Source organism: Telmatherina bonti (genome assembly GCF_933228915.1).
Source record: "Telmatherina bonti genome assembly, chromosome: 12".
Lineage (NCBI taxonomy): Eukaryota > Metazoa > Chordata > Actinopteri > Atheriniformes > Telmatherinidae > Telmatherina > Telmatherina bonti.
Genome location: NC_136610.1, coordinates 4,004,655 through 4,018,667, shown reverse-complemented (window position 1 = coordinate 4,018,667; position 14,013 = coordinate 4,004,655). Strand labels below are relative to the sequence as shown.

The 14,013-nt window shown below is 41.7% G+C and overlaps 1 protein-coding gene across 1 annotated transcript in view; it reads right to left on the bottom strand.

Annotated features, from left to right (window-relative positions):
- slc7a11 (solute carrier family 7 member 11) overlaps positions 1-1,208 on the bottom strand; it is a gene marked incomplete at its 5' end in the record, with an annotated part of 110,893 nt that extends 109,685 nt beyond the window's left edge. The window contains one exon of the mRNA XM_079249707.1: positions 1,104-1,208. Coding sequence (XP_079105833.1) covers positions 1,104-1,208 — 105 coding nt within the window. The remainder of the gene's footprint in view (positions 1-1,103) is intronic.
- Between the last annotated feature and the right edge of the window lie 12,805 nt (positions 1,209-14,013).

Genomic DNA, 14,013 nt, shown 5'->3' with positions numbered 1-14,013 from the left:
CATATGAAAGTCGTTTTGGATAAAAGGTCTGCTAAATGACTGTAGAATAGAATAGAACAGAATAGAATAGAATAGAATTGATAGTCTGACAGTGTAGCAGGATGTACATGAATAATCTGGGAACACAGATAATGATTGTATGACAGCATGGCATAATGACTAAATAGAGTACACTTGTGTGTAATCTAATCTCAGTACAATCCAGCTGTTCTGTGACGTCTCAGAGGTTTGTTAGGAGAATGTTGGGGAACAAACCGACCATGAAGTCCAAGGAACACCCCAGACAAGTCAGAGATAAACTTGTGGAGAAGTTTAAAGCAGGGTAAGGCTATAAAAAAGATTTCCCAAGCTTTGAATATCTCACGGAGCACCGTTCAATCCATTGTCCGTAAATGGAAAGAGTACGCCACAACGCCAAACCTACCAAGACTCGGCTGTCCACCTAAACTTGCAGGTCGAACAAGGAAAGCACTGACAAGAGATGGAGCCCATGGTGAGTCTGGACGAACTGCAGAGATCCAAAAGCTCAGGTAGGGGAATCTGTCCACAGGACAACTATTGGGCGTGCATTCCACAAATCTGGCCTTTATGGAAAAAGGACAGATTTCCAACCATTGTGGAAAATTTATAGCTGCGTGTTCCAGCATAGATTTGATCCACTCTGAGTGCAGATTAATTAACCTGCGTGTTCCAGGTAATTTTATTTGGCTCAGAACCTCCACCTCACCCAGGAGTAGCTACCCGGATCGAATGAGAAAGTTGTTTGTTCCACCATGAACACAGCTGGAAGCGTATAAGATCCATGCAGCGGGTTCCTGCATGTAGATTGGTTTTAAATCCCTTAGGAAAAGGGACAGTTGCTCAGAAGTGAAGCTGAGTTAAATGCTTTTGTGCTGCAGACCGCTGCCAGTCTGCTGATAGCTGCCGTGTCGCTGAACACAACAAGAGGAAAGTTTTGCGAGGCAAGAGCTTGCTTTGATTGCCACGACAGAAGCTGTGTGGATAAAACATTTTTGTGGCCGCTGTGCCCTGCTGTGCTGTAAACTGTTGAAGAAGTGAATATAACTTAATTCTCTGAGGTACTAACGGTAATTCTCCATTACAGCGGGGGACACTCGGGGGGCGGAGCTAAACGTCACAGCTGACGTCAGCTTGCGGCCTTCAGTCACGGGGAATCCCCCTCTTGACTCATAGAAATCTGACGCCATCTAGTGGCGACTTACTGCACGTGAAACTGTGTTCAGGCAGTTCTGCCTCCATCATGTGGGGGATTAGTGTACTTACACCTTGAACCGTGCTCAAGCACCACGCACCACCTCTGGCCACTGGGTGTAATTACAAAAATAGTGATTTGACTTGGTGTGCAACTAGTAATGCAAAGTTGTTTAACAATTGACTGTTTTCACCCACTTTTGAATTAAAATAAAGCTTTTGTATTTTAATTAAGATTACTCATTGAACTTGAATTTTTTTTATTTATTTATTTTTTTTTAATTATTATTCATTTAATTTCTAATCCTTGAGGTCATTTACTAAGTTAAGCCACAAATACCTAACAAATAGTGACTTTGAATTTGTTCAGCCTCACTTGTTTCACTTTGATTTATTTAGGTGTTAACAACACTAGCTTGACGCTGCTAACAATTGTTTACTGGGCTACACTGGTGCCTGGTAAAGAAATCCAACTTGCTGTTACTTTTGTCGTTCTTGGTACCATTTATTCCCACTAACATGACATCTGTTCAGTCTGCACTCTCCCATCGGGGACATGATTTTCAGGCTGAAGAGCAGATAATCCGGGACTTAACTTTTGAAATTTTACCAGGTTACATGGATAACGTTTTAGGCACCGATCCAAATCACCTGCAATCTACCCACCTGAGCTATCAAATCATGGATGATTTGGTAGCTCAGGTGGAGGCTAAGGCCCCCAAAGATAAGGCTCTAACTAAAATGTTAGGCAGCCTCTCCACAGTTCTGTTCGCCCAGTTAAGACAAGCACATCAAGTAGTCAAACAGACTGCTGCAAAACTTAAGAGTCAACGGCAGAAACTCACACAGGTTATTGAAGAAAATAAATTTTTTCAAAACCAACTTGAAGTAGCTGCTCAAAATAAAGCTCGAAACACAGAGCTTGCTGACAAGGTGGGTTCTCTGACAAAAGAGAACACTGAACTCAGGGCACAGAATGACGCCCTGGAACAGGAGTTGCAGAACACTAAACGAACATTAGTGGCAATTGAGACACAGCTGGATGAAGTGAATCAAGCCCAAGAGACTTCGAGTCAGCCCCTCCAGGAAGCACTGGACAAGGTCCAGGACCTGACTCTTGAAGATAACGCCTATGAAAGGCATTTAGATGCAAAACAGCAACAGATTCCATCTTTGCAGGAGCAGCTTAACACTGCTAGGGATGAGGCCCGCTCTGCAGATAAGCAGAATAACCGCTTAGCAACCGAACTCATAGAGCTTCGTTGTAAGCTACATCAGGCCACTAAGGCATCCTCACAGGAGGAAAGAGGGCTTCTCATTGACTCAGGTGCTTCTGGTGGACCTCCTTTCACTTCTGGAACTTTCATTCCAAACACTCCTTTCAAGTATGAAAGGACATCTCCAGGTCCAGCCATACTGGATCCACCTGCTCACCCACCTGTACCTCACTTCCAACAGGGTCCATCCAACCTGGATAAGATCTCTCAGAACATCCTGCGGTTTGAACCCAAACCGGGTGGGTCACATGACACCAAGTCTTACTTGAATGACATTGATTTTTATCTGAGAAGATACCCACATGCTTCTATTTATGATCGTATCTACTTGATCAAACTGACAGCAAACCGCGAGGTTAGCAAGTTCATAGAGAGACAGACTGAACGTGTTCGCACCGACTATGCTGCTCTCTGCCAGGCATTAGAAAAAGAATTTTCTAATGACTTCCCCCAATCGGGTCTGTCAGTCGCCATCGCTGTAAAGCAGGGCAGACACGAAGTCCCAGAGTAATATTACCATCGCCTTCTGAACGCCTTCTTCAGTTCGAAGAATGAGCCTGGTATGGAAGAGGATGAGAACTTTAAATCCCTCTTTGTGCAGAATCTCCATCCTGCCACTAGCCATCACCTCGGAGTTCTGGCTAATCCGCACACTACAACCATCACACAACTTCGGGAGTGGGCGGCGCTGGCGTTCCAGAGACAACAGCGACGGCCTATACCCACAGAACCCGCCACGGTTCTAGCTGTTAACACTGACTCAGCACACATGGAGTTAGAAGGAGCCCAGTCTCACTCTGTTCATGGTGCTACCATTTATAGGTCTCAATCACCAAAGGCTGGTGAGAGACACCCAGCTTCATGGCCCCCAAAACCTGGTCAGAGACACGAAAACTTCAGCCCAGAGCTGATCCCAGGACTTTGCCGGCACCCGTGACCCGTGGATTCTAATCGGAGTTGGGTCCAGCTTCAGACGTTGAACCAGGCGGTTCCAGGCGACCTCCTGACTTCTGTGGAGGTCCCCTTTGGACAAGTATCAGAACGACCACTATATCCTTGCCCACTGGACCCAAGGTTCAGGTTCTCGACCACCAAGGCACTGAAGTAAGGCTGACCCATTATTCCACTGTCTCTGATCCAGCTGGTGTCTTAGCAGAAGCTGCCCTTTTTAAATCCATTCCCCCCAGTATCCGCCTGATAGTCTACCCTGACATAGTTAGTTAACTTCATTAGACTTGCCATCTTTCCAACCTTCCTAGTTGTGTAAGTTATGTAAGCTGCTTACACAACTTTAATTTAATAATTTTATTTTACATTTTTGTTGTTGGCTCGGCTCGAGCTTCCATACTCTCTCTCTCGCTGGCTCTCTCTCTCTCTCTCTCTCTCTCTCTCTCTCTCTCTCCCTCTCTCTCATCTTGGCTAATTCAGTTTTGATGTTTGCTGACGCTATTTCTGGTTTACATTATTAATTTCATTTGTGCCTGATGATTTTAACCGGTGTGGTTTTTAATAAAGTGTGTTATATCTTAAGAAGTCGTGGTAGCGTGATCAATCTTTAAGGAAGCGATTTGTTCCCTCTGACAAGAACTTACAGTAAGCGTATTTTGAGACTGATGGTTATCTGTTATTAGACAAATATCATTGTCATATTACGGTATTCCCTGCCTGACTGGGTGGTGCCCCGAGATCGTCCACTTGTCTAAGGACACAGAGAATTAATCATTAAAACACCCACTGTCACTCCGACACTGGATCCCAGGTTAATGTTAATGATAATACGCTACAGGTGGAAACCTAACACTGCACATCACCCTGAACACACCATCCCCACTGTCAAACATGGTTGGTGGTAGCTTCATGTTCTGGGTGTGCTTCTCTTCAGAAGGGACAGGAGAGTTGGTCAGAGTTGATGGGAAGATGGATGGAGCCAAATACAGGGCAAAAGACTTGCGACTGGGGCAGAGGTCCACCTGCCTAAAAGACAACAACCCTAAACGTAAAGCCATGACTACGATGATTTAAAACCAAACATATTCATGTGTTGGAACGGCCCAGTCAGAGTCCAGACCTAAATCCCATCAAGGATCTGTGGCAAGATCTGAAAACCGCCGTTCACAAACACTCTCCATCTAACCAGACTGAGCTTGAGTTGTTTTGCAAAGAAGAATGGGCAAATATCTGTCTCTAGATGTGCAACGCTGGTAGAGACGAACCCCAAAAAACTTGCAACTGTAATTGCAGCTAAAGAAGGTTCCACAATTATTGACTCAGGGGCACTGAATACTTTTGTACACTGCACTTTTCAGTTTTTTTATTTGTGACAAAGATCAAATCATGTGTATACTTCACTGAACTTCAGAATTGTGTGAAACTTCGTGTTGGTCTTTTTCATAAAATTCCAATAAAATATATTTGTTTGTGGCATGTAATGTGTCAAAATGTGGAAAACTTCAGGGGTATGAATACTTTTGCAAGCCACAGTATATATAGATCTATGTCTGTAACTCAATGAGATGCACTAATAGATTAAATAAGTTGAGGTTAAATTTATTGGGGATTTAGATTGTTCAATCCTATAAAGCATTATTGGAAACAGCTATTTAACACATAGGACTATAACTGTGCTCTTAGGGAAACATGTCACTGCCCCTTTTAGAGACTAGCAACAGCAGCTACATGGCGCTGCAGAGGCAGAGACATGAAGGAGAGCAGAGTAAGAAAAGGCAAGAGCAAGCGGTAATGAACAACGTGTAAAAAGCTGATTTAAACTTTATAAACCGCTTCTTACCTGGAGGAGACCAAAGGGGGAATAGATGTTGTTTTATTGTGTTTTTATTATGCTGTTCTGTTCAAATGCTAATTGGGAAGTACTGGAGAGCTGATGCTAGCAGCATAGCTTTATTCAAAGAAAATTTCCATTAACTGTTTTGTAATTATTATTTTCAGTATGTTGAAGAGTAACCATCGTCAATGACTATTATATGAGCATATGTGCATTGTTTAAATGAAATGTTTTCAGTACTTGTGGGGAAAAGTGAGCAGTGAGTTTATTCAGGCCGCTCCAGTGTGAATTTCAGTTTACTGTACACTGCAGCTGTAATGTTAAGACTGCAAGGAATGTAAAACCTTGTTAGTGTTGTTGGACAACTAAAAATAATTTATTATCTTATGACCTGTTATACAGGTCAAGTTTTTGGTTTGCTCGACCAGAAACCAAGTCAGAGCAAAGATTCATCGTGACATGCGCTACGTGTGGACATGATTCAAAATGGGGGGCCAGACCGAGATCTAACAGCTTTGGTTTCATCTTTTTCATCACACCAGGGAGGCTATCTTCTTGCTGCATTCAGCAGCAATCTGTGGGGGAACGGGAAGAAAAGAATCAACTGAGGAAAACAAACAGGAGATCTAAAATGTTGCAAAGCATCAGACGGTTAACGCCTCCATGTCGTCCATTAATTTCTGATAATGGATACCTCGTCAGGCATTATCCCTTACTTAATTTTCAACCAAGGAGAAACAACAAAAAAGGGTGGATTGTGCTTACTGGTTACTATACCTTTCCATTAGAACCTGCAGGAGGGTTTATTTGATTTTTCTTTTTTTCTTTTTTTCAATGTTCTTTTGTGTGTGTTGCCATTTCTCTTATTGTTAAATTAAACTGCCTTTTTTAAAATTGTATTTATAGCCATAATCTCTGGTTTACTTATTTTATTGTCCACTCCTTGGAACCTGGAACTGGTCTGTCGGCACAGCTAGTGGTGATAGTCGACACCCATGCTACATGTCCTTAAAATCTTTTTAAGTTCTTGAGGTTTAACAAGAAGCTCATGTCTTTCAGTCATGAAGCATTTTGGATTTGGGGTTTACCAACAATCTTCACTTTTAGCCATGGTTAAGCTGCTAATGGATTGTCTGTGCACATAATGTTGAAATCAGTAAATGCAAATGTTCATGGGTAATTTCACGTTTGAGCGAAAGAAACATAAACATAAAATAGCCTACCACTCCTCCTTCTAGTTGTTTGTTAAGCGAACAAATTTGAACTTTTCTGCTGGTCAGGATAAACGAGATGAATTCACCTCTACTAGATCACAGAGGCTGAAATGGGTTAACTTGTCCTACTACTACTTGGGATAGGTGGGGTGCCTGCCTGGAAAAGCTGACTGTAGAAGGAAAGAAAGAACCAAATCATTGTAAAAGAAAGACAGGAAACAGATTATAAAGGGAGCAACAGAGGGAATATTTTTAATAAAAAACTGACCAATGGGAAGAAAAAAGAAGAAAAGAAAGATAGAAGAGAAGAAAAGGGAAAAGAGTAATATATCACCCAGGAGGCACCAGCTCTCCTCAGATAAGATACAGAAAACAAGCAGCAACAGCTAATTGTTTTGCATAAGCAAGTCCCAAAGGCTTGATGGCAAGAAATCAGCATAAAAAGATAATTAAAAAGTTACTGTGAATGGTTATTTGTGTGATAGCAAAAGTTAGAAAGCAACTGAGATTACAGAAGAGAGAAAATAGCAACAATGCCCCAGGCTTAACATATGGAATCCACTCTCCTCACATCCTGGCAGCTAGATGATGCATGGCTGCTAATATGATGAAGTAACTTGGCAGAAAAAGACAGAATGGAGCATTTTAGAGAAGCTCTAGAGTTAGTCGAGCGCTCAGAAGACTCACAGGAAAGACTTGAGCTGTCAGGAACTCTGTGGAAGAAGTTTGAAAGTGCCAGGTGAACCTGTTAGCTCCGGGAAGGCTAACCAACTGGATCCAGGTCTGACCATGGTGATGTCAAAGGAGGATTCAAGTAGATAACCAGCAGGAGCCGGCAAATGAAGGATACAATAATACTCTAAACAAAAAGTTGTAAAACACACTGTAGGAGCAAGACTAGCAATATGTAGGGGTGAGAAAATCTAATAAAAAAAAAATCTAATATCAGGATTTTTGGCTTCACAATTTTAAAATTGATTTTTTTAACAAAGAAAATATTTTTTTTTCAAAATAAATAAATAATCCATTATGAAATTTATTGTTATTTTTATTGTTTTTATTGATCTTTTTACTTGTCTTCTTGGACAGCAGAATGATGGCCTAGCTATTGTGTTTTACTAATCTAAATCAAGACCAAGGCAAGAATCGAAGGACCAGCAAAAAAAGTTTTGTACTTTTTTTTTTGTTTGTTTTCAGTCTACAAACTTCAGCAATTTTGAGGAATCATGAGAATCGCAATTTAAATTGAATTGGCTCCCAAAACATAGGACTCATATCTAATTGAGACAAAAACTTATGAGAACAGCCCTAGCAGTAAGCTCCGTTTTAAATCATTTCTAATGTCTTTCATGGCCTCACAGATTGTGCAGTAAGTCTTGGGTTGTTGGGGGTCATGGAATAGTATCTTCTTTTATTGCTATAATTTCTGATGTTCTTCTCATCGATATTGTGAAATATATTTGTTATTCCTGTTATGTGGATCATTGTTGATGTTATTGTGTTGTATGGCGTATGGATGTTCTAATGCAAAGCATCATAAATAAAGTCTGTTTCCATCTTGGGACAAGGAAGTGTCCCCACAAGCGTTGTTTTGAATTGTATTTTACTTCCTCCTATCATGTCATATAGTATCACATTGTAGAATATTGTGTGTTGTGTCATGTTGTGTCTAATTCCAACACATCGTGTCATGTTGTAACATGTTGAGTTGCATCGTGCCGTATCATAAACATGGTGTTTTGTCTTGTCATATTGTATGATGTATTACAACTGGTGTTGTGTATAGTATAGTATCATGTTAAGTCATATACACTCCCACACACGCACACAGTCGCACACAGTCGCACACAGTCTCACGCACACACATATATGTAATTTGGACTGAGGCCACATTTAGTTGCCAACTGCTGATCATCATCAGTAGCTTCATCGTGGAGCCTCCTGGCCGATCCTTCCATGGATGCCTCTCCCCTCTGACAGGAGGCAATGGTCCATCTGGATTCTGCACCTCACATCTTAAATGTGTAACATTTTATACTTTTAAGATTTGAAAATACAATTTGTGTGTGTTTGTGTTGTCTTTGTTTTGCCCTCCAGCACAGGATAAATTCGTTGTATGTGCACACTGAGACTCATACTGATGCTGAATCTGAACAGAGGTTTAGCAGGGATATTTTCCTCTGGAGGAGGAAAACTCAGTTCATCAGTGACATCTCCAGCATCCGAAGAAAGCAGGAAGTTATTCCATTCATTTATCAGCTGGACTGAATTATTAAAGGAGAAGGTGATTGGAGCTGCATACCAGGCGAGTTCTCAGCTCGGCTCTGTAATGAGCACACAGCAGAGTAGTGATTAGGCTGCAGACTCCTCTGTGCTACGATATAGACTGTCCTCGGATCTGTCGGGATTATTGGTCTTCCTAACACAGCTCACAACATTGTCATGTTTCTAAATGAAAAGAAGCCATGCTCCAGATCAGCTGGAACACACTCATGCACATGGTTGACATCGATGATCTGTGGTCAGTGTTGGCCATCACCTGTTGAAACTGATAGAGGATTTGGTAAACTCAGAAGGGCATAATTCCGTATAATATACACCTGTTTATCATTAGATTTAGTTGTGTTTTAATGAGGTGGCAGAGATTTAACATTCATGCAATCTGCATCTTTCTGTCCTGCTTTGGCTTTTCACCCTGTCAGGAATATAAACGGTCCTCCGTGGCACTACTGCTCACTGCTTCCCGACCTAACAAACTAAGGTCTATCAGCTGGTCCATTTCCAGAAGGACAGAATCCACATCAGGGTGATCAGTGTCTCCTGGAGGAGGTGAGGCTGGATGTTGTTCAAGGTAATCAGACTGGAGAGGGTTCCTTACTTCCTGCACCACCTGATGATGAGCTGACAAACCAAAAGTGTCTCTGAAATCTATTTTAAATTGTTAAATGTTTTCTACTTTTGCATTTACGCAATGACCTTGTTAAGTGTTGTTTTCATCTTTTGGGAGGTTTTCTGAAATGGATCGATAGAGGTGATGGATCAACATCACTGACCAGCAGAGAGGATGTTAAAACTCACCTCTATCTCTCCTGCCGTCACAAATTTAATATGAACAGTTAAGCTGTAAATGTTTGAGCATTTCAGCCTCAGTTAATTCTGTCTTCTTAATAACAGGTGCTGGATTAAGAGACCAATATGCTCAGAACTGTATAGTCCTCAGAGATTTAGACTAATACCTGATGACACACACACACATTTATTCCCTCCACAGTATCTCTTCCGTCCCTGTCAGTGCTCTGACATTCTAGGGTTCCACATGGAAGAGCAAAGTACAGCCATGTCTACAAATGTAATATTCACTTGAAACACACAGAGTATCTGTCTGCCTCTCATTCACATGGACACAGAAACACACTGCAAAGTCTACATGAAATGAAAATGCAATCTGTCTTTTCAGACCCAATAAAAAGATGCGATTTTATCTCATTTACAGGAAGTCTTCACCGAATCTGTCTTTTATTCACCAGTCTGCTTCAAGTTAATCCACAAAGGTAAATACAATCTAAACTAGCCGGGACACCAAAAAACATAAAATGCAATTGTTTCCTAATCTCTTTAAACCATGTTTTATTCATAATGGAAGATAGACGACATATCAGATGTTCATATGAAACATTTTACCACTTCATAGAAAATATTGGTTCATTTTTAGTTTGGTAGTGAAAAAGCGATGCTACGGTCCTGTGCTGTCATCGTTGTAAACCAGTGTTACTCAACTCCAGCCATCAAGCACCACTGCCCTCCATCCTACAGAAACATCATCCTGTGTTTCTTTTGGTTTTATTGTCCCTTTTAGTATGTTTTTACATATGCCTGCTTTGAACATCTCTTATGATCCAGGGCAGTTTATGTTGGCAGGGTTGTTACAGAATAAATCCACCAGAGGGGCAGTGCAGAGTTCAGAGTTCACCTCCATGTTCTGACATCAGGTGGAGGAGATCATGATAATGTTCATTCTCAAAAAGAGACATAATAGACTGTGTGGCCATTCAATACAGCTTCTTCTTGTTTGTTCTTTTCACTGATTCCACATCAGCAATATAGCTCAATACTGTCCCCACAGTTTCCAAAGGCCCTCATCAGTAAGAGTCTGAGACATGGACTAAATTCCACACATAAAGGATGGAAGAGATGGGCTTTGTATCCATTTTTAGTGTAGAGCATAAATGGATCTACTGTTGCTGTATTGTTTACTTGTGGTGATTAAGCTATTTTCAGTCATGTTTCAATGACTTAGGTTTTTTTCTTCCTTCTTTCAATTAAGAGGTTTGGGGAATGTCGCCACTGACTGAGAAGTTGGTGTAGCTGCATTTTGTTGTCAGGGTAGTTTGGTCTGCTTGAATAAAGTGGAGTGTTGAAGCAAACCAAACTAAAGAAAAATTTGACCTGAGGTTCTCAGACTGTCCTGGTGTAAATAAGTCCAAAGGGAGGAGACACTGTGTCCATGTGGTCAGTGAGAGGTGCTCCATGAGCATGGAACACTGGGTCACTTATTTCCAGCCATCAAATCCCAGTAAAACCAGAGTACAAGTGTGTTGGGGATGCTGGGCGTGTTGGGTGTGTTAGGGATGTTGGCCATGTTGGGCATGTTGGGGATGTAGGGCGTGTTGGGCATGTTGGGCATGTTGGGAATGTTGGGCATGTTGGGGATGTTGGGCATGTTGGGGATGTTGGGCGTGTTGAGGATGTTGGGCATGTTGGGGATGTTGGGCGTGTTGGGGATGTTGGGCATGTTGGGGATATTGGGGATGTTGGGCATGTTGGGCGTGTTGGGGATGTTGGGCATGTTGGGGATGTTGGGAATGTTGGGCATGTTGGGGATGTTGGACGTGTTGGGCATGTTGGGCATGTTGGGGATGTTGGACGTGTTGGGAATGTTGGGCATGTTGGGGATGTTGGACGTGTTGGGCATGTTGGGCATGTTGGGGATGTTGGACGTGTTGGGCATGTTGGGCATGTTGGGCATTCAATTCAATTCAATTCAACTTTATTTATATAGCGTCAAATCAAGGCAATGCCATCTCAAGACGCTTTACAGACAGAGGGGAAAACATAATGAAGGCCAATTCATAATAGCCTATATAAGGAAACCAACAGATTGAGTTGAGTCCAACTCAATCTCCCATCCTGAGCAAGCACACTGGCAACAGTGGGAAGGAAAAACCTCCCTTTTAACAGGAAGGAAACCTCCGGCTCAGGACAGGCAGCCATCTGCCTCTGCTGTGTGGGGGGAAGAGGACAGAAAGACAACAGACAACAGGAACTGCTACTCCCGGCCAGGGAGACCTGCTGAGACAGGAGACATACATGTTAATGATGCAACACTGTTATGGGGGGGGGGGGGGTAAAAGAAAGAGATAAAGAGAAAAAGAAAGAAGCTCAGTGTATCAGGAAATGTCCCTCAGCAGTCTAAACCTATAGCAGCATAACTAAGGGATGCTAACCATCCCTAGCTATAGGACTTATCAAAAAGATAAGTCTTCAGCCTAGTCTTAAAGGTGGGGAGGGTGTCTGCTTCCCTAACACTAACTGGGAGCTTATTCCATAAGAGAGGGGCCTGATAACCAAAGGCTCTGCCTCCTGCTCGGCTCTTTGAGACTCTAGGAACCACAAGTAAGCCTGCAGTCTGCGAACGAAGTACTCTGCTTGGTATATAAGGAACAATGAGGTCTTTGATATATAGTGGTGCCTGGTTGTGGAGGGCTTTATATGTAAGGAGAAGGATTTTAAATTCTATTCTAGATTCAACAGGCAGCCAATGAAGAGAGGCTAAAACTGGAGAAATATGATCTCTCCTGCTGGATCTGGTCAGGACTCTGGCTGCAGAATTCTGGATCAGCTGAAGGCTTTTCAGGGCATATTTAGGACAGCCCAGTAATAGAAAGTTACAGTAATCTAGTCTCGAAGTAACAAAAGCGTGAACCAGTTTTTCTGCATCACTCTGAGACAGAATGTCCCTAATTTTGGCTATATTACGTAAATGAAAGAAGGCTGTTTTAGTAACCTGCTTAATATGTGGGCCAAAGGACAGGTCAGGGTCAAATATTACTCCAAGGTTTCTCACTGTAGCACTGGAAGCTAAAGTAATGCCATCCAGGTTCATTACAAAACCGGAAAATTTAGCTCTGAGTTTTTCAGATCCAACGAGAATTACTTCAGTCTTATCTGAGTTTAAGAGGAGAAAATTTCTAGACATCCAAGTCTTTATGTCTATGAGACAATTTTGTAGCCTATTGGGCTGATTTATTCCATCTGGTTTAAAGGATAAGTATAGTTGAGTATCATCTGCATAACAATGAAAGTTTATTCCATGCTGTCTAATAATTTTGCCTAAAGGGAGCATATATAGCGTGAAGAGTATTGGTCCAAGTACAGAACCTTGAGGAACTCCATGACTTACTGTAGTTTGGGAGGAGGACTTGTCATTTACATGAACGAACTGAAGTCTATCAGATAAATATGATTTAAACCAGCTTAACGCTGTACCTGTAATTCCAATCACCTGTTCTAGTCTTTGTAACAGAATGTTATGATCGACTGTATCAAATGCAGCACTAAGATCAAGCAAGATAAGTACGGACACAAGTCCTTTGTCTGAGGCCATAAGAAGGCCATTAGTAACTTTCACCAATGCTGTCTCAGTGCTATGATGAGCTCTAAATCCTGACTGAAACTCCTCGCATAAATTATTTCTGCTCAGGTGGGCATGTAGCTGAGCGGAAACTATTTTCTCCAGAATTTTGGACATAAACGGGAGGTTAGATATAGGTCTATAATTTGCTATCACCTCTGGATCCAGAGATTGCTTTTTAAGTAAAGGCTTGATTACAGCAGTTTTAAATTATTGTGGTACATATCCTGTCACTAAAGACATATTGATAAGACTTAGTAGTGATGTATTAATTAAAGGGAAAATGTCCTTAAAGAGGCTCGTTGGGAGAGGGTCTAAGATACAGGTGGATGGTTTAGATGAAACTATTATTTTAGTTAATTCAGAGGGTTGGACAGGACAGAAACTATTTAGACACAAGTCAGATCCTGGTTCTAAGGATGCTTCGGAGACCACAACAGGCTCAACATTATAGGTAGAAGGAAGAGTATTGTGAATTTGATCTCTAATAGTGTCAATTTTATTCCTGAAAAAATACATGAAATCATCACAGCTAAGTGAGAAAGGAATACATGGCTCCACAGCGCTCCGGCTCCTAGTAAGCCTAGCTACAGTGCTGAAAAGAAACCGAGGGTTGTTTTTGTTTTCCTCTATCAATGATGAATAATAAGCTGTTCCTGCCGTACGTAAGGCTTTTTTGTATACGATTAAACTTTCTTTCCAGGTTAAGTGAGACTCCTCTAGTCCTGATGAACGCCACCTGTTTTCCAAACGCCTTGATGCCTGTTTTAGAGCTCGAAGCTGGGAATTAAACCAGGGAGCCTCCATAATCTTACCTAATTTCTTCTTCTTTAGGGG